This window comes from Spinacia oleracea, chromosome 6 (assembly GCF_020520425.1).
Source record: "Spinacia oleracea cultivar Varoflay chromosome 6, BTI_SOV_V1, whole genome shotgun sequence".
NCBI classification, from domain to species: Eukaryota; Viridiplantae; Streptophyta; class Magnoliopsida; order Caryophyllales; family Amaranthaceae; genus Spinacia; species Spinacia oleracea.
Window position 1 is genome coordinate 12092271 of NC_079492.1, and position 25346 is coordinate 12117616.

Below are 25346 nucleotides of genomic sequence, written 5' to 3' on the forward strand. Positions count from 1 at the left end.
CAGTCTATTTACTTGTTGCTTCAAGCTTTCAAGTTGTTTTCTAATACTTCTGGCTTAAAGGCAAATCAGCAAAAATCCTCTATCTACTGTCATCGCATGCATGAATCTGATATTCAGAGGGTGGTAGATGTTTCTGGATTTTCTAGAAGTATGTTGCCATTCAAATATTTGGGGGTCCCCATATGCTCTAAGAAGATCTCTGTGGCTCAGTGTGCTCATTTGGTGGATAAGATGATCACTAGGATAAAAATTTGGAGTTTTAGGAATTTATCCTATACAGCAAGAATGCAGCTTGTTAATTCAGTTTTACTAAGTTTGCACATGTATTGGGCACAAATTTATGTACTTCCAAAAGGTGTTCTTCAAGATATAGTGAAGATCTGCAGAGCCTTCCTATGGAGTGGTCATGCTTTCAGTCATAAACCAAACAATATAGCTTGGGATAAAGTTTGTAGTGACAAGCACACTGGGGGGTTGGGGTTTAGAGTTGTTCAGAAGTGGAATATTGCCTTTATGGGGAAATATGTTTGGGCTTTAGTCAAGAAGCAGGATAATGTGTGGATTAGGTGGATTAATTCAGTCTACTTAAAGGATGGGGATTGGTGGGAGTATCAGCCTGGTTCTACTGCTAGCTGGTACTGGAAACAAGTGTGCAATACAAAGGAGCAGCTGAAACAGGTTTTTACTTGTGCAGATTTGAACATGCCTCATTATTCAGTGAAACAAGTGTATGAGAAAATCCTAGGAGACAAGCGAAGGGTGCATTGGGATAAAATGGTGTGGAATAGGCAGAATGTTCCAAAACATAGATTCATTTGCTGGTTGGCTGTTCAATCAAAACTTCAGACTACAGACAAACTAGCAAATATTGGCATTAGTCAATATGCTAGTTGCTTGATTTGTGGCTTGGATGATGAGACTCATCATCATCTATTCTTTCAGTGCCAGTATAGTAAGCAAATTATTATAGCAGTCCATCAGTGGATAGGTTTCTCTATTCATGGCAATTTGGTTCAGTTAGTCAGAAAAGCTGGACAAAGTAAGGCTTCAAAGTTCAGGAAGCAGGTGTATTTTGCAGCTGTTGGTGCTGCTGTCTACCTGATCTGGACGTGTAGAAACACAAGTTTTTGGGATAATTCCATTCCCATTGTCAGTCAGAGTATGAAGGATTTGAAGCAAATGGTTAAGAGCAAAATTCAGGTAGTTCTGCCAAAATATGTAAGCAAGAGAGATAGTGAATGGTTCACAAACTTGTAATAGCCTTTTAGGGATTCTGGTTGTATTTTAGAGCTTGTTTAGCTTTGTGTTTGCTAATTTCAAGGGCATAGAGTCCAACCTAGTTGGTTTGTATGACTTGGAATTGGCTTAAGTTGTAATTGTTTGATCCAATTAATATATTTCTCTCTTGCTTAGCAAAAAAAAAAAAACTTAACTCGACCAAAATCACACCCTCACTCCGAATAATTAAATTCTATACCACCGGTTTAATATGTAATATACGTACTCGGGTATGCACTCTGATTAAAATTCATCGAGCACCTAATGAACACGGAGAGGAGTTTTAGCATATGTGGGCAAATGAAACAATTTACTATATATTATTTGAATTTGAACTACATTTACTATACATTATTTGGTTATGAACAATATTTTTATTGAATTTGAACTATATGTTCATTCAAGAAAAGTAAGCATTATACACCCGAGTATATATAAATTACCCTTTATAATACGGGCCCTCCCTCTCATTTTTTTTATTCATCATTTTGTTTTTTTTATGGTTATCGACTTATGGTATTATCGACATTACCAACTCCACTAAAATCTTGAATATGTGTACCCAGAAATAATAAATATATTTCTGTAGACAACAAATAATAATGATTTGAAAACAAGCGGCAACCACAATCCGAATTCATTAATTATTCTTTGAAAGAGATTGAAACCAAACAAGAAAACTATGTCAACACAATTTAAAGTATTGAATGATGTCTCGATGACAAACTGAAGCGGCCTCTAGCTAGGCATTCAGCTCACTTGATCTCACTGAATTATTAACTTGTTAATTAATACTGAACCGCACTTATTAGACTTAACATAGAATGCATACTTGGACCAAGGGCATTATTTCCTTCAGTTAGCTTAACGTTCACCGTAGCCATGGCAAGGAAATTTGGCTCGAAATCTCAAAGCAGCAAGCATGGAAATGGCAAAGGCAAACCTCGAGGTCCATCATCAGATTCACAAGCTTTGAAAACACGCAGTATTGAGGAAGTTATAGGGGTAGAGGCACTGGATTTTGGGCTCGAAAATGAAATTTTCACGCCAAAATCAGGTTTGCAGCATCTTCAAACTCGATCAGAAGTGAGGCATTCTTTTAATGAGTTTATGGAGGTGATTCATGGCTCAGCAAAGCAGATGAAACAAGGTACTGCTCGATCTAATATGGAAGTGGGTACGATTTCAATCCCTATATTGCAGCAATTTGATGAGGTTGCTGCTACTGATAATGCAACTAATTTTGATAATAATGTTGAAATACCTATGAAATTGAATCCAGAACAGATTGTTTCTGATAATGTTGATGTTAGTGAAATTCATAGTGATGAGAGTAACCCTGTTGAGATTGATTTTGATGATATTCAAGAGGAGATTGAATTTTGGAGTTCTGCTGTGGTGTGTTACATTGTGGGGGCTAATCCTCCTATCAATGTCATGGAGGGATTCATTCGAAGGATTTGGAAACAGTTGAATGTTGATAAGGTTGTCATGGTGAGAAAGGGGGTTTTTCTGGTGAGATTTCTTACTATGGACTCGAGAGATAAGGTGTTGAGAGGTCACTATTTCTTTGATAGTAAGCCTCTTATTCTGAAACCTTGGAATTCTGATATGAATATGGATACACCAGAACTTCAATCTGTGCCAATTTGGGTGCAATTGAAGCTAAACTTCAAGTATTGGGGGGAAAAGGCTTTGTTTAAGATTGTAGCACAGTTAGGCAAGCCACTAAGGAGGGATCAGGCCACAATCAGTAGAGATAAACTTCAGTTTGCTAGAGTCATGGTGGATGTACCATTGTCTCAAGAGTTGCCTGATTTTATTTCTTTCAGAGATGAGAATGGCATTATGGTGAGAGTTGCCATATTTTATGAATGGAGGCCAACAATTTGCACTAAATGCAAGATGTTTGGTCATCTACAGACTGAATGCAGACAAGGTCAGAAGAAGATCTGGATTAGGAAAGCTCAACCATCTGTTTCAATTCCAGTTCAATCAACTGAGCAGGGTGAACATGTGGTTAGTCCTATTGTGGATCAAGAAGGTTTTCAAAGATCTTTGAGACCAATTAGAGTGGGAGTTGGTTTAGAAACTCCAGTTAGAACTTCTAATACTTTTCAGGTATTGGAGGCTTCTTTAATTGATAAGGAGGAATTGGTAGGAGAACAGTATAAAGGGGATGAACAAGGATAGTGGTGCCTGGAGGAGGGAACTCTTCCAACTCTAATGGATAGAGTGTTAGCTTGGAATGTCAGGGGCCTAAACTCAATACAGAAACAGAATGAGGTGAATCACTTTATTCAGAAGTATGCAGTGGGTTTGGTGGGGCTCCTAGAATATAAGGTGAAGCTCTCTAATCTAGGGAAGCTTTATCAGAAAGTTTTTGTAAATTGGTGCTTTACTAGCAACTCTAGCTATCACTCTGGTGGTAGGATAGTTGTAGCCTGGAAGGTTGGTTGCTTCACAGTTAACATTGTTGCTGCATCCAGTCAGTTTGTTCATTGCCATGTTACTCCTGTAAGTGGTAGGAAACCCTTTTATTGCACTTTTGTTTATGCTTTTAATGATGCTGGTATGAGACAAGATCTATGGAGGGATTTGTTGTTGCTTAACACTCAAGAACCCTGGATTGTGTGTGGGGATTTCAACTGTGTTATGGCATTAGATAAGAGAATTGGAGCTCCTATCAGACATAGAGATATTGTGGATGTGAGTAACTGTATGCATGCATGTGGTATGGAGGACATTAAGTGTGTGGGTAATATTTTCACCTGGAACAACAAGCAACAAGGTAACAACATGGTTTTTTCAATAATTGATAGATTTTTGGCTAATCATGCTTGGCAAACTTGCTTTCCTGTTGCTGAAGTGTGTTTTATGCCAGAAGGTCTTTTTGATCACTCTCCTGGTCTTCTTTCTGTGTATCCCAGAGATGATGGAGGGAAGAAACCATTCAAGTATTTTACTATGGGGAAGTCTTCACCTGTGTTTTCTGAAATTGTTCAGCAGGCTTGGAATACTCAGTTTATTGGCACTAAAATGTTCATTTTGATTAATAAACTGAAAAAAGTTAAACTGGCTCTTAAAGAGTTGAATAAAGTAGGTTTTACAGATATTCAAGCAGCAGATTTGAGAGCTTATCAGACTATGGTGAGTGCACAAACTGCCATGCATAATAATCCTTCTGATCAAAGTTTTGCAGATGCAAAGTTGATTGCAATTCAGGATTATAAGGAGAAACATAATGCTTATTTGGCTTTCCTCAGTCAGAAAGCAAAATTGTCTTGGCTTAAAGATGGAGATGAGAATACTTCCCTTTTTCATCAGAGTATCAAGACTAGGAAGTTACAGAATCAAGTATATAGCATTTATGATATGCAAGGAGAATGGAAAGATACAGCTGATGGGGTGTCTCAAACTTTCTTGGATTATTATAAAGTGCTCCTAGGTAGTACTTCTGATAATAGAACACCAGTAAACAAGGAGGTGGTGCAGCAGGGGCCAGTCTGTTTGGATCATCATAAAGCTATACTCAATGCTCCTTATACAGCAGATGAAGTTAAGAAAGCTCTTTTCTCTATTCCAGGTATTAAAGCTCCTGGTCCAGATGGTTTTGGTTCTTATTTTTACAAAGATGCTTGGCATATTGTTGGGGATGAAGTCATTGCAGCCATTCTTGATATGTTACAGCAAGGAAGAATCTTGAAGGAGGTGAACCACACTGTGATTACTCTTATTCCCAAGACTAAAGGATGTGAGTGAGTTCAGGCCAATCTCTTGCTGCAACACTATTTATAAGTGCATAACAAAAGTATTGTGTGGGAGATTAAGACAAGTTCTTCCTGATCTCATCATGGAAAATCAAGGAGGTTTTGTTCATGGGAGATACATAGTTCATAATATTATGGTTGTGCAAGATTTAGTCAGGCAATATAGGAGGAAAGGGTTAAGCCTAGCTTCCTTATGAAGATTGATCTTCAAAAAGCCTATGATACTGTTGATTGGCATTTCTTACAGGAGATGCTGGTTTTTTTGGACTTCCCAAAGCAAATTGTTGATATGGTTATGCAATGTGTTACTACTCCCATGTTTTCTTTGATACTGAATGGTTCTATGCATGGGTTCTTTAAATCCAAGAGAGGATTGAGGCAAGGAGACCCTATCTCTCCTCTGTTATTTGTCATCTGCATGGAATATTTTTCTAGAATTCTGAATAGAGTGAGCTCTATGCATCAGTTCCAGTTTCATCCAAGGTGTAAGGGGATTGGTCTTAATTACTCACTTATGTTTTGCTGATGGTCTGATTATCTGTAGCAAGGGAGATTATCAGTCTATTTACTTGTTGCTTCAAGCTTTCAAGTTGTTTTCTAATACTTCTGGCTTAAAGGCAAATCAGCAAAAATCCTCTATCTACTGTCATCGCATGCATGAATCTGATATTCAGATGGTGGTAGATGTTTCTGGATTTTCTAGAAGTATGTTGCCATTCAAATATTTGGGGGTCCCCATATGCTCTAAGAAGATCTCTGTGGCTCAGTGTGCTCATTTGGTGGATAAGATGATCACTAGGATAAAAATTTGGAGTTTTAGGAATTTATCCTATACAGCAAGAATGCAGCTTGTTAATTCAGTTTTACTAAGTTTGCACATGTATTGGGCACAAATTTATGTACTTCCAAAAGGTGTTCTTCAAGATATAGTGAAGATCTGCAGAGCCTTCCTATGGAGTGGTCATGCTTTCAGTCATAAACCAAACAATATAGCTTGGGATAAAGTTTGTAGTGACAAGCACACTGGGGGGTTGGGGTTTAGAGTTGTTCAGAAGTGGAATATTGCCTTTATGGGGAAATATGTTTGGGCTTTAGTCAAGAAGCAGGATAATGTGTGGATTAGGTGGATTAATTCAGTCTACTTAAAGGATGGGGATTGGTGGGAGTATCAGCCTGGTTCTACTGCTAGCTGGTACTGGAAACAAGTGTGCAATACAAAGGAGCAGCTGAAACAGGTTTTTACTTGTGCAGATTTGAACATGCCTCATTATTCAGTGAAACAAGTGTATGAGAAAATCCTAGGAGACAAGCGAAGGGTGCATTGGGATAAAATGGTGTGGAATAGGCAGAATGTTCCAAAACATAGATTCATTTGCTGGTTGGCTGTTCAATCAAAACTTCAGACTACAGACAAACTAGCAAATATTGGCATTAGTCAATATGCTAGTTGCTTGATTTGTGGCTTGGATGATGAGACTCATCATCATCTATTCTTTCAGTGCCAGTATAGTAAGCAAATTATTATAGCAGTCCATCAGTGGATAGGTTTATCTATTCATGGCAATTTGGTTCAGTTAGTCAGAAAAGCTGGACAAAGTAAGGCTTCAAAGTTCAGGAAGCAGGTGTATTTTGCAGCTGTTGGTGCTGCTGTCTACCTGATCTGGACGTGTAGAAACACAAGTTTTTGGGATAATTCCATTCCCACTGTCAGTCAGAGTATGAAGGATTTGAAGCAAATGGTTAAGAGCAAAATTCAGGTAGTTCTGCCAAAATATGTAAGCAAGAGAGATAGTGAATGGTTCACAAACTTGTAATAGCCTTTTAGGGATTCTGGTTGTATTTTAGAGCTTGTTTAGCTTTGTGTTTGCTAATTTCAAGGGCATAGAGTCCAACCTAGTTGGTTTGTATGACTTGGAATTGGCTTAAGTAGTAATTGTTTGATCCAATTAATATATTTCTCTCTTGCTTAGCAAAAAAAAAAAAACTTAACTCGACCAAAATCACACCCTCACTCCGAATAATTAAATTCTATACCACCGGTTTAATATGTAATATACGTACTCGGGTATGCACTCTGATTAAAATTCATCGAGCACCTAATGAACACGGAGAGGAGTTTTAGCATATGTGGGCAAATGAAACAATTTACTATATATTATTTGAATTTGAACTACATTTACTATACATTATTTGGTTATGAACAATATTTTTATTGAATTTGAACTATATGTTCATTCAAGAAAAGTAAGCATTATACACCCGAGTATATATAAATTACCCTTTATAATACGGGCCCTCCCTCTCATTTTTTTTATTCATCATTTTGTTTTTTTTATGGTTATCGACTTATGGTATTATCGACATTACCAACTCCACTAAAATCTTGAATATGTGTACCCAGAAATAATAAATATATTTCTGTAGACAACAAATAATAATGATTTGAAAACAAGCGGCAACCACAATCCGAATTCATTAATTATTCTTTGAAAGAGATTGAAACCAAACAAGAAAACTATGTCAACACAATTTAAAGTATTGAATGATGTCTCGATGACAAACTACCCCACTTTTGGATTCTATTTGCCATTTTATCCCTTAATTATTTTCGTAGTTTTTAACTTTTTTTATATGGAACATCCCTTATTTTCATAGATCACCTATTCTAACTTCATGGGGATGAATCCTTACATTATTACCTTATTTTTTGGTTGCCAAATTTGTAGTGTTTATGCGGCAGTCGTTCTTGAGGCGAAAGGGTGTTCTAATCAAGGTTATTACAACGAGGGAAGTATTTATCAACATAATCTCAATCGACTCTTATCAAGTCTCTCTTCCCAACCATCATCGAGGAAGTTTTATAACTCCTCGGCGGGCGATATTCCTAACAAAGTGTACGGCCTTTACCAATGTCGCGAGGATTTGAGCCAAGACGTATGCAACGAGTGTGTCCAAGTTGCGACGAAAAAAATTACACAAGTGTGCTCTTTGTATGGCGAAGCTATCGTATGGTACGACGAGTGTATGGTAAGGTATGCAAATCGTTCTATTTTCTCGTTGTGCGAGACATCACCGGCGAAAACGGCGTCTTATCAAGATAGTGTATCGAATGACTATGAAAAGTTTGCTCTAGTTGTAAATGAGACGTTGAAGACCGTTATTGATCAAGCTGTTCGTAACACTACACGGGGACATTTTGCTAGCACGTATGCTAATTGGACATTGATCGATAAGATGTATTGCTTCGCTCTATGTACAGCTGATATCGATGAGTCTTATTGTAAGAATTGCCTGGCAATTGGTTTTAGTAACATGTCTGAATATTATAGCATCACTACGGGGGTGACGCTTTACTATCCTAGCTGCCAATTGGGATTCGATACGGAACTTGATAAGATGCCGCATGTGCCGGTGGTTCCGGGTCAAGCTCAAGCTCCGGCTCAAGGTAAGACCTTTAATTTGTATATGCTAGTTTTAATCCTGGCAAATTTATTGCACACACTACCCAAAAAAGGCAATCGATGCATGCCTCTGGCACGTCGGAAAAGTTCCTCTGTCCCTTCCTTTAGTTACGCTTTGTTATTTTCTCTGTATTCTTATTGTTTATTACTTATTCTTCTTTAAATTTGACCACGTCAAAAAAAATTCAGAGTAGATTAGACCAAACCAGAACATAAATAGCAAAAGTTACTCACAAGAGACATTTAGACCAAAAAAATTCAAATCAGATCCGACCAGACTATACCAGATCAAGAATAATCAAAACCTGAAACTACAAAATCATACCACACAGGGTGAAGAGAACGTAAGCTTGTCATAATATTTATGGTATAGAAGTTGAAAAGTCTTATTTATATCCGAGATACATCTAAAGCTAAGTTCAACAAAGGGTAATATTTGTCGCCAAAATCATGATTTTTACTCATTTTCGAGATTCTCAAGTGAGAAAAGGCTAATAAATTGTGGACCTATTTCCTTAGTTACTTCCAACTGTAGTTGACCCCAAGTGCATATAGTCTCTTAAGTCATTGAGTATTCTACGTGGATAGATACTATTAACATTAATAACTCCTCTCGAACATATCATATTATGGTTGGCAAGTAAAGAGAAGCCCCATTGTAGGATAAGCACGCCTTTACCTCTCTGGTGACTTATAAATTTTTGTTTGTTTCCATCTAAGGCAAAAGAGTACAAAATAGTCACTTTTTAGAGATGAGAATTTGTTCTCTGTATAGTCCAAATTCATATAAAAATGATGATTAGAGACGGATTTCGGATGGTATTATAATGTTCCAATTGAGGCTGGTCGTCTCAAAATAAAACAGAATTTGGCAAATGTATTATAAATTTGAGACGGAATTTTTTGAACTCCATTTTTATTTTCGACACAAAATTTTAGTAATCCGTCTGAACTTTGAGATGTTTATAATACCCGTCTCTAAATCTGTATTTGAAAATGCATAATTTTTTGGTGACATGTTTTGTTGTCACCATGTTTTCACTACAAGAAATTGTACTATTAACGACGGGAAATTCCGTCGCGAAAGGCCAATAATCGTTGTTTAACGACGGGATTTCCTGTCGCGAACCCGTCATAAAAGAGGGCCGTCGTTAATAGAAATCCCGTCGTAAATTAGTCGTAAACCCGTCGTAAAAGACATTTGCGACGGTTATTCCCGTCATTGTTTGGTTGTTAGCCCCGTCGCAAAAGGCTTTTGCGACGGGATTTTTGACCCGTCGTAATTAGGTTGTCGTTAAAGATACAAATTCTTGTAGTGTTTTTATTGACTTTTCAAACGTTTTGGTGTCGATGCAGCAGTTATCTTTGAAAATTACTACTGTTCTTCTTCACAAGGTAATTACACAAAGGGCAGTTCCTACCAACGTAATCTCAATCACCTTTTCTCAAGTCTTTCCTCTCAAACTTCATCTCGAAAGTTTTACAACACCAGTATCGGCAATTTTCCGAACAAAGTGTACGCCATTTATCAGTGTCGAGAGGATTTGAGCTTAGATATTTGCAGCGTGTGTATCCAAGGTGCTACGATAAAAATAACACAAGTTTGCCCGTCATATAGTGAAGCTATTGTATGGTACGATGAATGTATGTTAAGGTATGCAAATCGTTCCATCTTCTCCTCGTGCGAGACATCTCCGACAAGGGAGGCGTATTACGAGAATAGTGTTGTCTCGAACTTTGATAAGTTTGTTCCATTAGTGGATAAAACGATGAGTTCGATTATTGGTCAGGCTGCTCTTACTACACCTAGGGGACATTTTGCTAACACGTATGCGAATTGGACATTGATCGATAGAATGTTCTGCTTCGCTATGTGCACCTCTGATATAAATGAGTTTGATTGTAAGAGATGTTTGACAATTGGTTTAGATGACCTATCTAGATTTTACAAGACAAGTACGGGTGTGACTGTCTTTTATCCAAGCTGCCAATTAGGTTATGATACGGAACTTGATCGAATGACACACGTACCACTAGTACTGGCTCCATCTCCTGGTCAAACTCAAGCCCAAATTCCAGGTTAGATCTCTTAATCATGTATATACGTCTTATTTGTCTTTGATTAAGGTTGGGTTCTATTCACCTTGTTTTCACATAATTTCCTTAACTTATCATATATGAATTTAATTAATTGAATTTATGAAATTTATTTTAACTAATTAAAACTTATTTGTACTTGAATAACCCTTAATTTTTCTGAACTTATCTAATCTGAATTTATTTTTCCTGAAATAAGTGAAAAAGGTGACATAACAGAACATTATAAGTTGAAATGTCCTTATATAATACATACTCCACTTGCGCTCATAATCCTAACATACATAAGTATATTAAGCTTCACATAATTTGGGATTTCTGTTTGATAATGTGATGCAATAATCATACTTTACAGAGAGGCAGAAAGGGTCATCACATACCATTATAGCTGTTTGTGTTCCGATAGTTATTGCGGTGTTGCTTATCTCAAGTGCTTGTTTATGCATCTACTGTCATAAGCGGAAAAAACCTTCAACGGATTTGGAAGAGATTATTGGAGTAGAGTCACTACAATATGATTTCAAGACAATAAGAGATGGAACAGATAATTTTTCACCAAGTAATAAACTTGGCCAAGGTGGATTTGGTGGGGTTTACAAGGTACACTTCTACAATCATCATATCCTCTTTTTGTATGTCTGGCATAGGTACGTCTGTAAGTGTAATACTCAACTGTTTCGAGAAAGAATTTCACACTACAAAAATTTATATTTTTTATGACAACCTAATAACGACGGGTAAAATTCCCGTTGTAAAAGGACTTTTGCGACGGGGATAACAACCCAACAAAGACGGAAACAACCGTCGCAAATGTCTTTTACGATGGGTTAACGACGAGATTTTCCATTAACGACGACCCCCTTTTATGACGGGTTTGCGACGGAATATCCCGTCGTTAATCAACAATTATTGGCCTTTAGTGACGAGATTTCCCGTCATTAAAGACGGGGTAATTGAAGTGAAATAAATAGTTCGAGTAACATATGTATACTCCCTCTGTTTCGAAATAATAGAAACAGTTTGAGTTTTGACACTATTTACAAATTTAAATTTGACTCATTTGTGATTTATGGGTAAAAACAAATATAGTTGTGTGTGGTCTTATTTGATTCGTCTCGATATGTAGTTTCAGATTGTCAACTTTTATAATTTTTACCAATACAAAATCAGACATATTAATGTGCAAACATTTACATAGGAAAAGCGTGAAAAGGTAAATTGTCCCTATTATTTCAAAAAAAGACGAAGCATGATGTACTTGTTAAAAAAATCATGTTGATTTAAATATTGGCATGTTATAGGGAAAGCTTCAAGATGGGCAAGAAGTAGCCGTGAAAAGGTTGTCAATATACTCCGGACAAGGCACTGCAGAATTCAAGACAGAAATTCTTTTAGCTGCAAAACTCCAGCATAATAATTTGGTTAAACTCATCGGATTTTGCTTACATGGAGAAGAAAAGTTGCTTATCTACGAATTATTACCTAATGCAAGTCTTGACAAAGTTTTGTTTGGTATAATTTCCTGACTTCATCATTCCTTTATTTCCTTACATTATAAGTACGTCCATCCATCACAAAACATGTTTGTGCAATTCTCCTTGGAAAACTTGCAGGCCAGAATAAGGACCTATCACTAGATTGGGAAACGCGCTACAAAATCCTAATTGGGACTGCTAGGGGCCTCTTATACCTCCATGAAGATTCCAGGATGAAGATTATCCATCGTGATCTAAAACCTAGCAATATACTTTTGGACGAAAATATGAACCCAAAGATATCAGATTTCGGGCTGGCAAGACTTGTTGGAAGAGATCAAATTCAGGCTGAAACGAGTAAAATTGCTGGAACATAGTAAGTCCATGTCCATTCTTTTTCTCTTGATTGCCTCTCGTATCTCTATTCACTACAAGAAATTGTACTATTAACGACGGGAAATCCCGTCGCAAAAGGCCAATAATCGTTGATTAACGACGGGATTTCCTGTCGCGAACCCGTCATAAAAGGGGGCCGTCGTTAATAGAAAATCCGGTCGTAAATCCGTCGTAAACCCGTCGTAAAAGACATTTGCGACGGTTATTCCCGTCATTGTTTGGTTGTTAGCCCCATCCCAAAAGGCTTTTGCGACGAAATTTTTGACCCGTCGTAATTAGGTTGTCGTTAAAGATACAAATTCTTGTAATATTGTTTCTTACCGATGAGGTACGACTCTTAATCTACAGCGGATACATGGCTCCCGAGTATGCACTAACAGGTCGTTTCTCAATCAAGTCCGACGTCTATAGCTTCGGAATAATAGCACTAGAAGTAATAAGTGGTCACATGTGTAGTTCAATTTCCTTCCCCTATCACGAAGAAAGTCTACCTCTACGAGTAAGTTCATACAAGAAGGTCATGTATGTATTGCTTTTGATTTCGCTATCTAAAAGGTAAACCTATTGAAAATTAGTTAAACCCTAATCGATGTACATTTCAGGCATGGAACTTATGGAAAGACAATGGACCATTAGACTTGGTCGATCCTCGAATTAAAGGCAACTTCTCGGACGTTCAAATGGTAAGATGCATTCACATTGGTTTACTTTGTATTCAAGAAGATGCAAATAAGAGGCCGACAATGGCTACAATTGTTTCGGTGCTAAATGGCCACCAGGTGGCTCTCCCTGAGCCGGAACCACCATTGAGTGGTCCATCATCAAACTTTCACAAGAACTTTGGTATATGTTCCTCCAGTGAGTTCAATTCAAATATTGATAACATTACAGAAGTTCAACCTAGGTAGAGAAGGGCTTCGTAAAATGTAAAAAAACATTAAAAAAAATATGCATGACACTTGTCTGGGCTTGTTACATGTTTTTATATGTCACTCTAAATAGAACCTAATTTAACATATGATAAATACTACCTATGTTTCAAAAATGATCTTTATAGTTACTATTTACATAAATATTAAACTGGGCGGGTGCATGTAAGAATAAAAAGATTAAAGAAAAATTGAGTAGAAACTTGTATGTGTGGTAAGAAATGTAGGATAGTAAAGCTTAATGTTAAAAAATAGTATAGAACACAATATACAGAACGAACTAAAATAAAAAGTTAAAGATTATTTCAAAATGAAGGTAATATGTTGCACATATTTATGCACCCATGCCCTGTCTTGGGACAACATCAGCTACAACGGCAGACAACCCGGCCTTCGACTTGCTTGTTGATTCATCTTAACATACTAAGGTATTTGATGTGCAAAGTCCCGTATATTCCTAAAAGCAAATATTGGCTGTTATGGCGTTGGAAGTGTGCATGAATTATTATGAAAGACAAGCACTGCTGATTCCGTCGAAGGTCTGTCATCAATTGCATCCCTTTGGCTTCGTCACTTGATCAAGATTCTCTAACTGTTTAGATCTACAAACACTATAAGAACTTGTATCTATAACGACAACCTAATTACGACGGGTCAAAAATTTCGTCCCAAAACGCTAACAACCAAACAAAGACGGGAACAACTATCGCAAATGTCTTTTACGACGGGTTAACGACGGGATTTTCCGTTAACGACTGCTCCCTTTTATGACGGGTTCGCGACAGAAAATCCCGTCATTAATCAATGATTACTGGCCTTTGACAACGGGATTTCCTGTCATTAATGGTACAATTTTTTGTAGTAAAATTCCAAGTGTACTATAACGTTACAAAAATGTAGTGGCCTTTTAATGTATATATACTACGTACAACGTATTGACATTCCTAACTGATTGTACTAATAACATTTCTTGTAATATACCTCTGTTTAATAAGGTACGTAGTAAAAAAATTCTTACATATTTTCCTACGTATATTTATGCAAAACTCCACCCTTGTACTGAATTAGGCCCAAAGTGGTAACTAGCTAGCGCGCTGGACAATATCAATTTGAATCCAAATCACTTTGTCCTCTATTTGTTTAATCTATAAGTAACCGGTTTAGAACTTGTTGAAAACTGAAATCATGATCAAAACAAATACAGAAAACTTTGTGGCTCTACGGCAGTATAACAGACTGCTAGAGAGAATAATATTATTGCAATTAGGAAACGGATTACAGGCTAAGAAGATTATGAGAGTTAGTTCTAATACAAGCTGCATAACTAACTATATATACTCTTGACTTGGTGTGCTGTCACAACCAATCACAATACATGAAATAATTCTCAGCCAATCACAAGGCTTTAACAATTAGAGGAAAATAAGACAGCTGGCACATGGCTGACAATAACAGAAAACGGTTACATGGGTATCAATCCTCAGTGTGCAAGTCCAGCATTGTAATGCTGACTCAATGGCTGCTCCACTGTGTTGTCAGCAATTGCATTATCACCAACACCCCCCCTCAAGCTAGGTGTGGCAGGTGTTACTCCTAGCTTGGACAAAAGATCATCACTACAACAAAACGCGCGTTTTTAGGACGCTTTTTTAGGCATTTGACGACGCCAAAAGGCGTCGAGAAATTTGTGCTCGACGCTTTGTGAAAGCGTCGAGAAAATGTGAGTCGAGAATATTCTCGACGCTTTTTTGCGTGGGCAATCTAGACGCTTTTTTGTAGTCCACATTTCTTGTTTGGCGTCGAGAATCTCGACGCTTTTAGGCGTCCAGACATTTGTTTTCGGCGTCGAGAACATCTATTTTCCCGCCTCGTGAAACATTTACTATTTAGTGTTCTCGACGCTTAAAGGCGTCTAAAAACTTTTGTTGGCAGGAATTTAAAATCTACATGAGCTCGACATCACGACGTTAAAAGGCGTCCAAATTTATTTGTACTCCGCTTTTTATGCCACCAATATATACGCAATAAATAACTTATCTTTGTTTATCATAAAATTAAAATTAAAGCAACATAATCATGAAACTTGTATTTTGAATAATTGTTCTTCCATCAACGTAAAATGTAGAAGTGCGTAGTACATTAAAATCCATAGTACATGAAAATGTTACTAATTAACCATAATATATCCATAGTACATAGATGTTACTTAAAAATTGTATCTTCTAATCCGAAAGAACTAAAGCCTAGAAAAACTAGGATCTAATGGAGGTAGTAGCTTATAAGCTCAAGTATCTTGGCCTTCATTCTCATTGTTTAAATCCCTTTCCTTCTCCTTTCAAAAACATCGTATGTTGCTCCTTATCACGTTGGACGATCTTCAAAGAAAAAAACAAAATGAAATAAGCATGAGTCGGAAATCAAAATAATCACAAGTCATAGGAAATCAACCAAAACGACGATGAAATAATAAATGCCCACTCTAATAAAAGACGAGGGTTGATTTCCTACTTATCAACTTATCAACTTCATTGTTCATACTACATATGATAATAATAAGATTTTCTAGTATACAGAATAGGTCTTCTGATAAACACCTCTTGCACGAGTACTAGTTAGTACGGCTAATTAGAGAGAGTGGGAGTGAAAGAGGGAGATAAACTTGGCAAAGAGATAGATAGCTTTTACCTTGTGTGAAATATAGTGATCATACATAGTCAGAAGACCTAGTCTGTAGACTAGCTCTGTTGCATACACTGGTGCGGAGAGCCCAAATTGCTTCATTGCATATGGCAAAGCACCAAGAAGATGCAATGCATTAGGATATGATAGGAAAACAGCATCGACAGTAGAAGCCACCCTGCATTATACATGATAGCGATAAATTTGTTGTTTGAATGTTAACCAAGATCATGGATAAAAAAATTTATTTGTTAAGTTCTGAATCTCTACCGACCAGCTTCTCCTTCTCTCCTTACCCTATAATCCTACACCCGGAAAATGAGGGGAAAAAGTATGTCTTGCAACAGAGATAAACACAGAAAAAGGAAAACATGAGAAAGCAAAGAAACAAAAGCATCCATAATGACATGATTCATTTAGTTCCCATAAGCCATAACGATTTCATAAAAATCATGAAGACCAAAAGGAAGTAGAATTTTGCATCTTCTACTGTGATAGTGTGATACAACGATAAATTTATTTTATCAGCAATTGTCACATAATTACATTAACTTTGATAAACAGATATTTGAATGAAAGGAAACTGCAGAAACAACAGATACTCTAAACTGTCTAAAGTCTAAACTAGGAAACTGGCTAAACCTTGAGGCTTAAGCTGCTGTTTTCCAAGATAATTCCTCTCCAAATTTTCCCAATTAGAAGAAAAATAAATTTCCAGCACTCAAAGCATTATTCAAGCATACATCCACAAGAACCGTCCTCCAGCACCAAATTAATCACCCTGAAAAACTGACACCCTACGGCCTACACTAAACATCTTAACCACTAAATTGATATGCTTAAGTAGTTAGAACTAAAGTTTTATGTTAACAGGAAAAAAAAAACACAATGCAGATATGGAACTTACTAAAATTTAGACTCTTTAACCTTCTTTTGTAATGGTTGTTTGTTTTCTGCATTAGTTCACTCATCAAAATTGCTCTGGGTTGGCAGCAACAAACCTTTACATCACCTAGATGATAAAAAGTTAGAATTAATTGGTGCGAAGTCATCATCTTAAAACCTGGATTTATTCCTAAGTGTATCTGGGAAATGAACAAGCATGATAAGTTAACAAGCATATTCGCAGGCATCGAAAGCTAGCTGAATTAAACCCAGATTCATCGCAAAGTGTATTAGGTAAAATGAACAGGCATGGGAAGCTAAAAGCATAATTTATTATGCCTGGGAAGCTAGAGGAATTAAATATTATGTATCGAATAATCATACGTACCCTAGGGCATTCAAGCGACTTGACACCTGTCCACAACTCCACACAAGAATACCAGCAATCGAGATTCCGATTTAAGTCAAAAATACCAAAAGGTTGAGCGCTACACCTTAACTTTAGCAAACTTTCATAGTATGTAAAGTATTATGTTTACAAATTCATGCAGATTGTAATAATTTCTTATCTCCCCTTTTATAAAGATCTTCGGTTGCTCAAGAAAGAGATTTAGACAACTAGTTTAATACTTTTGGGCTATGGCTCACAGAGATGAGAAAATTACATTCCTTGAAAAGAGCTAATATGCAGATTGCCATGTTTTATAAATTGGCATAGAATATTGGGGGGGGGGGGGATTCTTCTGAGAAGTGTAGGTATTAACACAAACCAACTTATTCAGAATAGTCAATTTCTACCCCCCAAACTCTAAGATTTCTACTGTAATTCTACAACTTCAAAGTTAGCAATGCACCTAGATTTAAACAGATCAATAATCATACATGTCTAAATCAGAACAGTTGCAGAAATGTTCCTGAAATTTAATTGATTTCCTGTCTACAAAAGATTAATGCTTATTTTTTAATTTATAAACTTGAAGATGTTTCCTTACTTGTAAGCAATACAAGTTTTGGCCAAACTCTTGTTTTCCTAATGCTGCTCATTATTAAAAAGATGATCCCTTAGGCCCCAAAAGATGTTACCCAAGTGGTCGGCAAAACTGCAAAGGCAATAGGTTCAGTCACATCTAATTGTGTGTGGGTACTTGGAAGCCAACACTGATCTCAGTATTGACCTTAGGGTAAGTAAAAAAGAAAGAAGTAGGTTCAGTACCTTCATCAGCCTTGTTTTCGTGCTTGTTTAATACATTTCTCAATAAGTAATTAGCCATAAAAATACAGAATAAGCCAGTGTATGATAAAAAAATAAGAGGAGTATTAAATATGATTAAGATGAGTCTAATATCTGAATTTGACGCCTAACCAAAAGCACCATCCAATACTTCATTCTTAATTGTGAACTCTCTGGAAATAAAAGTTACAAATAGATTAAGGGAGGCATTCCGGTTTACTTTTTAACAAATTAATTTTGAACGTACTCTCCCCAATTTTTTTTTTAAATGAACATGAAGAGTCGCAGAATCAAAATTAAATAGTCAAAACAAAATTGCAAACGAGAATTAAAACTTTAGAGATAATTAACTGATAAAAATAATGACCATTTTTTCAGCATCCATACCTTTATTATCTACAAAGCAACCCATCCAGCATAACAATACAGACTCATGCTCTTAACAAGGTTTACCAGATAGCAAACAACATTGCAAATAGAATTCAAAAATTAGAATAAATCACAAAACAAATTAAGCTCATGGAAGTACTTAGAAAACTAAGACTTCTATCGTTTAACCTACAAGTCGAAAATCTAAACGTAGAAGATCCACAGGCCCTAAATTAAACAATTAACCAAGAATTACACAAAAATCAATCAATAAAGAGAAAATCAGTGAAATCGAAGAGATTGGTGTTGACTTGAGCGAGACCAGTAGAGTTAGGCAACTTAAGGGTTTAAATCAATGGCTTGATTCATTAACTTGGTAGAACACATCAAGGGATTAATAGAGAGAGCAGTATTAGGAAACATCATATAACATACTACATACCGCTATACCATCCCTTGTAGGATAGTCAATGCTTAGACATTGAGCCTAGGTAGTCTGCCGACAACAACCTGTTGTATTTAAGGTATAAGGCTGTTCGGGATACCCTTAGGATCTTCACCAAGTCTCCTACTTTTATGAGCACCAACAGGGTTGAAGTACCTAAGAAAAAATGAAAAATTATGCTCCATTAGTCGTCTTGATATATCTGCACCTGATATATCTATCTGCACTTCATATATCTCAAGGAAATTTCTTCAAGGAACAACTACAAATGCAATATACTCAACCTAGTTCTAAGGGAAAGACAAGGAAACAATCTCCTATTCTGAGAAACACGGGGATGCTAATGAGATACTCATGTAGATAATTCGATAGTCTAAACTGGTATGGTATAACTGTATAAGACATATTTCATAATTAAACAACAATCTCTGGTTTTACTCACTATTAAAGAACAATAACCCTGATTTTCAACTCAAGAAGTTCACAATCTCAAGTTATACTTCTAGAACCAGATCAGATTGCAAGCCTACATAAAATTAACCAAATTAATCGACATTTCCATAATTCCAAAAATGGTAGAACTGCAGTATATTCCATGGTATCAATACAACTAGAAAATAACAATTTGTAGAGTACGTAGCTTGAAATTGCGAGAAAACATCGAAAGACAAGAACTTAATTCAATAACAATCGAAACAACCACTAAACCTAACATGAGAAGAGGGAGAAACAAAATACCCTGGATCTCAATTGACACAAAAAGCTTTGCAGCAGTGTCGGCGGTCTGCACATCCTATAGAAATCCAAATAACCTCTTAGACAAATTAATTAACACAAATCAAATTACTAGTCCTAAATTCAATCAAACAACAAACTAAACCTAAAATACAAATTAGAGAAATTTATATCAGTAAAACATAATGACCAAAAATATATGAAAAGTGTAGAAACCCTAAAATGTAACCAAATCAATCACAACAGTAATCGAATATGAAGTCAAGAGAACTAATCTGACAAAGAACCGGAGAGAGATAAAATAGACGATTATGAAACAAATGTAAACGGGGTAGTTCAATTCACATACCAGAACATAATGAATACCTCAAAGTCTTTGAATTATGTTTTAAATTTGTCGTATTTCTTAAAATTGAGGCATAATCTTCTAGAGTGGGAGTAGATCCAGAAATTTCTTGATGAGAAGGGAGAGAGTTCGTAGGAGTTAGGGTTTGTGAGGAGAGCAAAAGACTGTTAAGAGAGAGAAAGATTATTGGGGCGGGTTTTTTCCCCCAAAATGTGAACACCGACCATGTCAATTGAGGCCACGTGCAAAGCAGGTGACATTTCGACGCAGATAACTGACTAGATTTTAAGTAGACAGCGAACGACGTCGAGAAAGAGCGGACAATATAATCTTAGCCTAACGCTGTACCCCGGGTGTCGAACCCAAAGCGTCTAAAAAACATGCATTTTCTAGTAGTGCATGATACTGAGGTGAAGGTAGAGCTTTGGTAAACACATCAGCTAACTGCGATTTGGTAGGCAAGTAGGTTAGCTGGATAAGGCCTTCAAGTACTTTATCCCTAGTAAAGTGACAATCGATCTCAATGTGTTTTGTCCTTTCATGGAAAACAGGATTCTTAGCGATGTATATGGCTGATTGGTTGTCACAATGCAAGGTGACTGGTTTTAACTTATTTACACTCATTTCTTCAAGTAGCCTAACAAGCCAAGTGACTTCTGAAGCTGCAGCTGCCATTGCCCTATATTCTGCTTCAAAAAAACTTTTTGAAATGGTCCCTTGCTTCTTTGACTTCTAGGATATAGGAGAATTACCAAACAAAAGAATGTATCCTATAATGGACCTTCTAGTATTGGGACAAGCAGTCCAATCACTATCTGAAAAAGCTTGCAGTGTTAAGCAATATGAAGCTTGCAGCAAAATACCTTGACCTTCAGTATTTGCAACATATCTTAGCACATGGTGCAAAGCTTTGACATGTGGTACTCGAGGTTGATGCATGAATTGACTGAGTATTGAACAACATAGCATAAATCTGTCCTTGTGTGAGTGAGAAAGTTCAGTTTTCCCACCAAAGTTCTATATTGATCTGGTTGATCATAAAGTTGTCCCTCATTTGTGAATAACTTAGTGTTGATGGGAAGAGGGGTAATAGCTGATCTTTTTACATCAAAACCACAGTCAGCTAGAAGAGATTTGGTGAACTTCTTTTGTGTCAACATCACCCCATTCACCAAATATCCAACCTCAATTCCTAGAAAATAATGCATCACCCGAAGATCCTTGATACTGAAAACAACATCCAAATGTTTCTTAAGTGCAGTAATAGTGGGGAGATGATTACCAGTAAGGAGGATATCATCTACACAGACTGCAGCTAAAGTAATGTGCATATCATCTTTCTTGATGAACAAGGAGTAGTCATTTTTGATTGAACAAGCCCCTGTAAGTGCAGTTCCCCATGAAGTTTGGCAAACCACTGCCTTGATGCCTGTTTTAGGCCATAAAGGGATTTTCTGAGTCTGCAAACATGATTGTTTGGATTGGGAATACCCTCAGGCATTTTCATATAAACCTCCTCATGTAAATCACCATGAAGGAAGGCATTATTGACATCAAGCTGGTAGATTGTCCACTGCATACTTGCAGCCAAAGCAACAATGCATCTAACTGTAGCCATTTTCACCACAGGAGAAAAAGTCTCCTCAAAATCAATGCCATACTTCTGTGTGTATCCTTGAGCTACTAATCTAGCCTTGCATCTTTCCATAGAACCATCAGCTCTCAATTTAACCTTAAAAACCCATTTGCACCCAATGGCCTTTTTTCCAACTGGTAAAGAAACAACATCCCACGTGTGATTGTTAAGAAGTGCTTCAATTTCCTTTTCCATGGCTTTAATCCAATCAGGAGATAGAGATGCCTCATAATTTCTTGGTTCAATGAGTGCTTCCAGCTTACTAATGAGGGCTGTGTGGTGGACAGGCATACAAGTGTAAGAAACCAAATTACACCAATGCTGAGAGGTGGGACAATGATAATCGTTGAGATATGTGGGAGGTTTGTGAGCTCTAGTTGACTTTCTGAGACCGTGATCTGTCAAATCAAGAATAAGACCAGGATCAACAGTAGGAGTGGAAGAAGTAGAAGCATGAGTGGAAAACAGAGGAGTAGAGTTTGTAGAAGAAGGAGGAGTGGCAGAAGGAGAAGATAGAGGAGTAGAATGTAAAGAAGAGAATGGAGAAGAGATAGATGTATCAGGAGAATGAGAAGAAGAAGGAAGAAAAGGTAAATGTAAATTGGGATCAGGAAGAAGAGGTGTATGTATGGGAAGAAAAATGTAGGGTGGAAAGTCTGTAAGGGGAGTGTGGGATGTATTGTCAGTAGGTGAATGGTGAAAAGGAAAGTGGGTTTCATGGAAAGTTACATCTCTGGAGACACTGATGGTGTTAGTGTCAAGATCCAGAACTTTGTAACCCTTCTGTGTGGGAGAGTATCCAATGAAAACACAAGGTTTTGCTCGAACATCAAACTTAGATCTGTGAACTTTGGAGGTGGAAGCAAAGCATAAACAGCCAAAAGCTCTCAAGTGTTGATATAGAGGTTTGTCTCCAAATAACTTCTCATAGGGTGTCTAGTTCCCAATACTCCTTAATGGCATCCTATTGATCAAATAAGTAGCACATAGTATGCATTCCCCCCAGAATCTGATAGGCAACTTGGATTGAAAATGAAGAGCTCTAGCAGTCTCTAGTAAATGCCTATGTTTCCTCTCAATAACCCCATTTTGCTGAGGGGTTCTACTACAACTCGTTTGATGCACAATACCCTTGTTCTGGAAAAGTAATTTCATTTCACCTTCACATAATTCTAGTGCATTATCTGATCTCACACACAAGACTTTTGAATCAAACTGTGTTTCCACCAGATTCAGAAAAGAAACAAGTACAGGTACACCATTAGTTTTGGATTTTAAAAGATATGTCCAAGTAGTTCTTGTAAAATTCTCCACTATGGTAAGAAACATTGTACATCCATTGTGTGTTTTATTCTTATAAGGCCCCCAAGTGTCCAAATGAATCATTTGAAACATCTTAGTGGTCTTAATACTACTTATGGGGAAGGGATTTCTAGTTTGCTTAGCTGCAGGACAAATCTGACATATACTATCACCAACACTAGTAGAAACTAAAGAATCAACAACAAATTTCATCTTGGAATAAGGCATGTGTCCAAGTCTCAAATGCCAAACCTTAAGATCTGTGCATGTTGTTGCTGCTAGACATGTAGTAGAAGAAGTTGCAGATTGATGTTGTTCTGAATCCACACTGTAAAGACCTGACTTCACACTACCAAGAACCTGTTTCTCTTTCATTAAATGGCCCTGAAGATAACATTTATCGGCAGTAAATGACACAGTGCATTGATGATTAGTACATAGTTTGTTTACAGATAACAAATTGTACTGAAAATCTGAAACATGCAGAACACCTGTCAGCTGTATGTTTTCATTTATGGTGATAGTTCCCTTATGAAGGACACTTACTTTTCTTCCATCTGGTATTGTTATGCACTCTCCAATTCCAGTAATAGGTTCATATGAATCAAACATGCTAAGACTAGCACACATATGGTCTGAAGCTCCACTATCTAATAGCCAACTCGAATGTGAACAAGTAAGAAAGCAATAATTGTTACCTGCCATGAATGCATGGCCTGAACTGTCCCCTTCCTCAAACTGAGCATGTGTGGCTGCCACTTTCTCAACATGTTGCTTGTTCAGTAAATTTAGCAATTGTGTACATTGTTCTGGTGTGAAGAAGTTTGCCTGTGGCTGCTATTGTGGTTGTTTCTCTCTGTCATTAGGAAAATACTGCTGTTGATATTCAGTCATATCATCATAGTAAGCTTCATCAGTATAGACAGCAGCAACAGCTCTTTTATCACTCTTGAAACCTGTGAATCCTGGTGAAAAACCATGTAATTTGAAACACCTCTTTGTGCTGTGTCCATTAACCTTACAGTGATCACAATAGTAGCTGGATGGAGGTCTCTTATAGCTAGTTGTTTTGTTCCCTCCATTTGACTGATAATTGTTCCTAGGATAGCCTGATTGTTGTGCCCTGTAACTATTTCTCCCTTCACTACTATAAAAATAGCCTAAGAAACCGTGTAAAACAAGGCAAAGAAACCTCACTTTATATGGTGCCTAGGTAGTAGGTCTCTTAGCATAAGAGACCGGAGTTTGCGTCTGGTTTCTTTGATATATCTAAGAAACCGATTTTGACAGAAAACTAGTTTCTTAGATCCTTTTCTGTGAATTTAAATACAAAGAATAAGGGACCGAATTGATGAAATATGCGGTTTCTTTGACTGCACTAGGAAACCACTTCGTTACAAAGTGCGGTTCCTTTGGTATTTTTAAGGAGACTGCATTTTAAGCATCTACGGTTTCTTTGATATGCAGTATAAGAAACCAGATTTTTAAATATTAGGTTTCTTTGATTTAATAAAGTTTTATTTATTAATTTTTAAATACCTGCTATAACCAATAAATTATTGGCTGATAATATATTTTCAAATTACATGGTACCTGTTAGATTCCATCCAATATCTAAATTGGCTCAATGGTATAATAATAATCCATCAACTCTATTTATATGCATAAAAAATCTCCAAACCGACACTACTACAAAAATGGGTTAAGGAACCATTGCTAGAGCACCGCATAAGTCACTTACTCCCTCCGTCCCGGAATACTTGACCTGTTTTACTTATCGGGCCGTCCCTTAATACTTGACCTGTTTCTAAAAATGGAAATATTCTAACAATATTATATTATTTCTCACTCCATCCCTATTAACCCACCTACCCCTACTCCATACAAAAAATAATTAAAAATTCAACCCCTACTCTCCCCCAACCCCACCTCTTAACCCACCTCCCACTAACTACATTAAAATAATACCCCACTATCAACTACTACCTATTAAATTAAATAAGTCAATTCAAGTCTCTTAAACTCTATGCCGGTCAAACCGGGTCGAGTATTCCGGGACGGAGGGAGTATTAGGTTTCTTAGATAAAGAAACCAATTATCTTACAAGTGTGGTTTCTTAGAAAAATAATAAGAAACCTCATACCTAAAATATATGGTTTCTTATATAATATTATATTTTAGAAGAATCAAAGAAACCGAAGATCTCTCAAAATCAGTTTCTTATGCATATATTGTATTAAATTATCATTTTTATTTTATTTTAAGAATTTACTTTAAGAATCATTTTTATTTTTAAGGAACCAAACTACCGA

General features: G+C 36.7%; 2 protein-coding genes and 1 long non-coding RNA gene across 6 annotated transcripts; 2 read left to right on the forward strand and 1 right to left on the reverse strand.

Annotated features, from left to right (window-relative positions):
• The first annotated feature begins 3504 nt into the window (after nucleotides 1-3504).
• LOC130462930 (uncharacterized) lies at nucleotides 3505-5040 on the forward strand. The gene has a single exon (XM_056831921.1). It carries the CDS (start codon nucleotides 3505-3507, stop codon nucleotides 5038-5040), a length of 1536 nt encoding a protein of 511 aa, XP_056687899.1.
• A 2530-nt stretch (nucleotides 5041-7570) lies between these two features.
• LOC110785910 (cysteine-rich receptor-like protein kinase 25) lies at nucleotides 7571-13452 on the forward strand. 4 transcript variants are annotated; one of them, XM_021990430.2, is made up of 7 exons: nucleotides 7571-8493; nucleotides 9866-10588; nucleotides 10962-11206; nucleotides 11908-12118; nucleotides 12220-12457; nucleotides 12826-12976; nucleotides 13080-13452. In XM_021990430.2, the coding sequence occupies exons 1-7, from the start codon at nucleotides 7722-7724 to the stop codon at nucleotides 13383-13385; spliced, it is 2646 nt and encodes an 881-aa protein (XP_021846122.2). In that variant the 5' UTR covers nucleotides 7571-7721; the 3' UTR covers nucleotides 13386-13452. The 4 variants fall into 4 exon arrangements, with proteins under 4 accessions (XP_021846122.2, XP_021846120.2, XP_021846121.2 ...); XM_021990428.2 differs by having other exon boundaries at nucleotides 7601-8493; nucleotides 12826-12994; XM_021990429.2 differs by having other exon boundaries at nucleotides 7601-8493; nucleotides 9869-10588; nucleotides 12826-12994.
• A 2138-nt stretch (nucleotides 13453-15590) lies between these two features.
• On the reverse strand, nucleotides 15591-19159 carry LOC130462434 (uncharacterized). Its single transcript, XR_008922628.1, has 3 exons — nucleotides 19013-19159; nucleotides 16092-16263; nucleotides 15591-15781 (listed from the first exon to the last, which is right to left on the reverse strand). It is a non-coding gene; the product is annotated as an uncharacterized lncRNA (long non-coding RNA).
• Nucleotides 19160-25346: the final 6187 nt, after the last annotated feature.

Bases quoted from the DNA above. Each gene is read 5' to 3' on its own strand.
- LOC130462930 (XM_056831921.1), top strand. From the start codon at position 3,505: ATGGATAGAGTGTTAGCTTGGAATGTCAGGGGCCTAAACTCAATACAG.
- LOC110785910 (XM_021990428.2), top strand. From the start codon at position 7,722: ATGGGGATGAATCCTTACATTATTACCTTATTTTTTGGTTGCCAAATT. The intron at 8,494-9,865 runs GTAAGACCTTTA...GTGTCGATGCAG, and splicing joins AGCTCAAGCTCCGGCTCAAG to CAGTTATCTTTGAAAATTAC. The intron at 10,589-10,961 runs GTTAGATCTCTT...CATACTTTACAG, and splicing joins AACTCAAGCCCAAATTCCAG to AGAGGCAGAAAGGGTCATCA.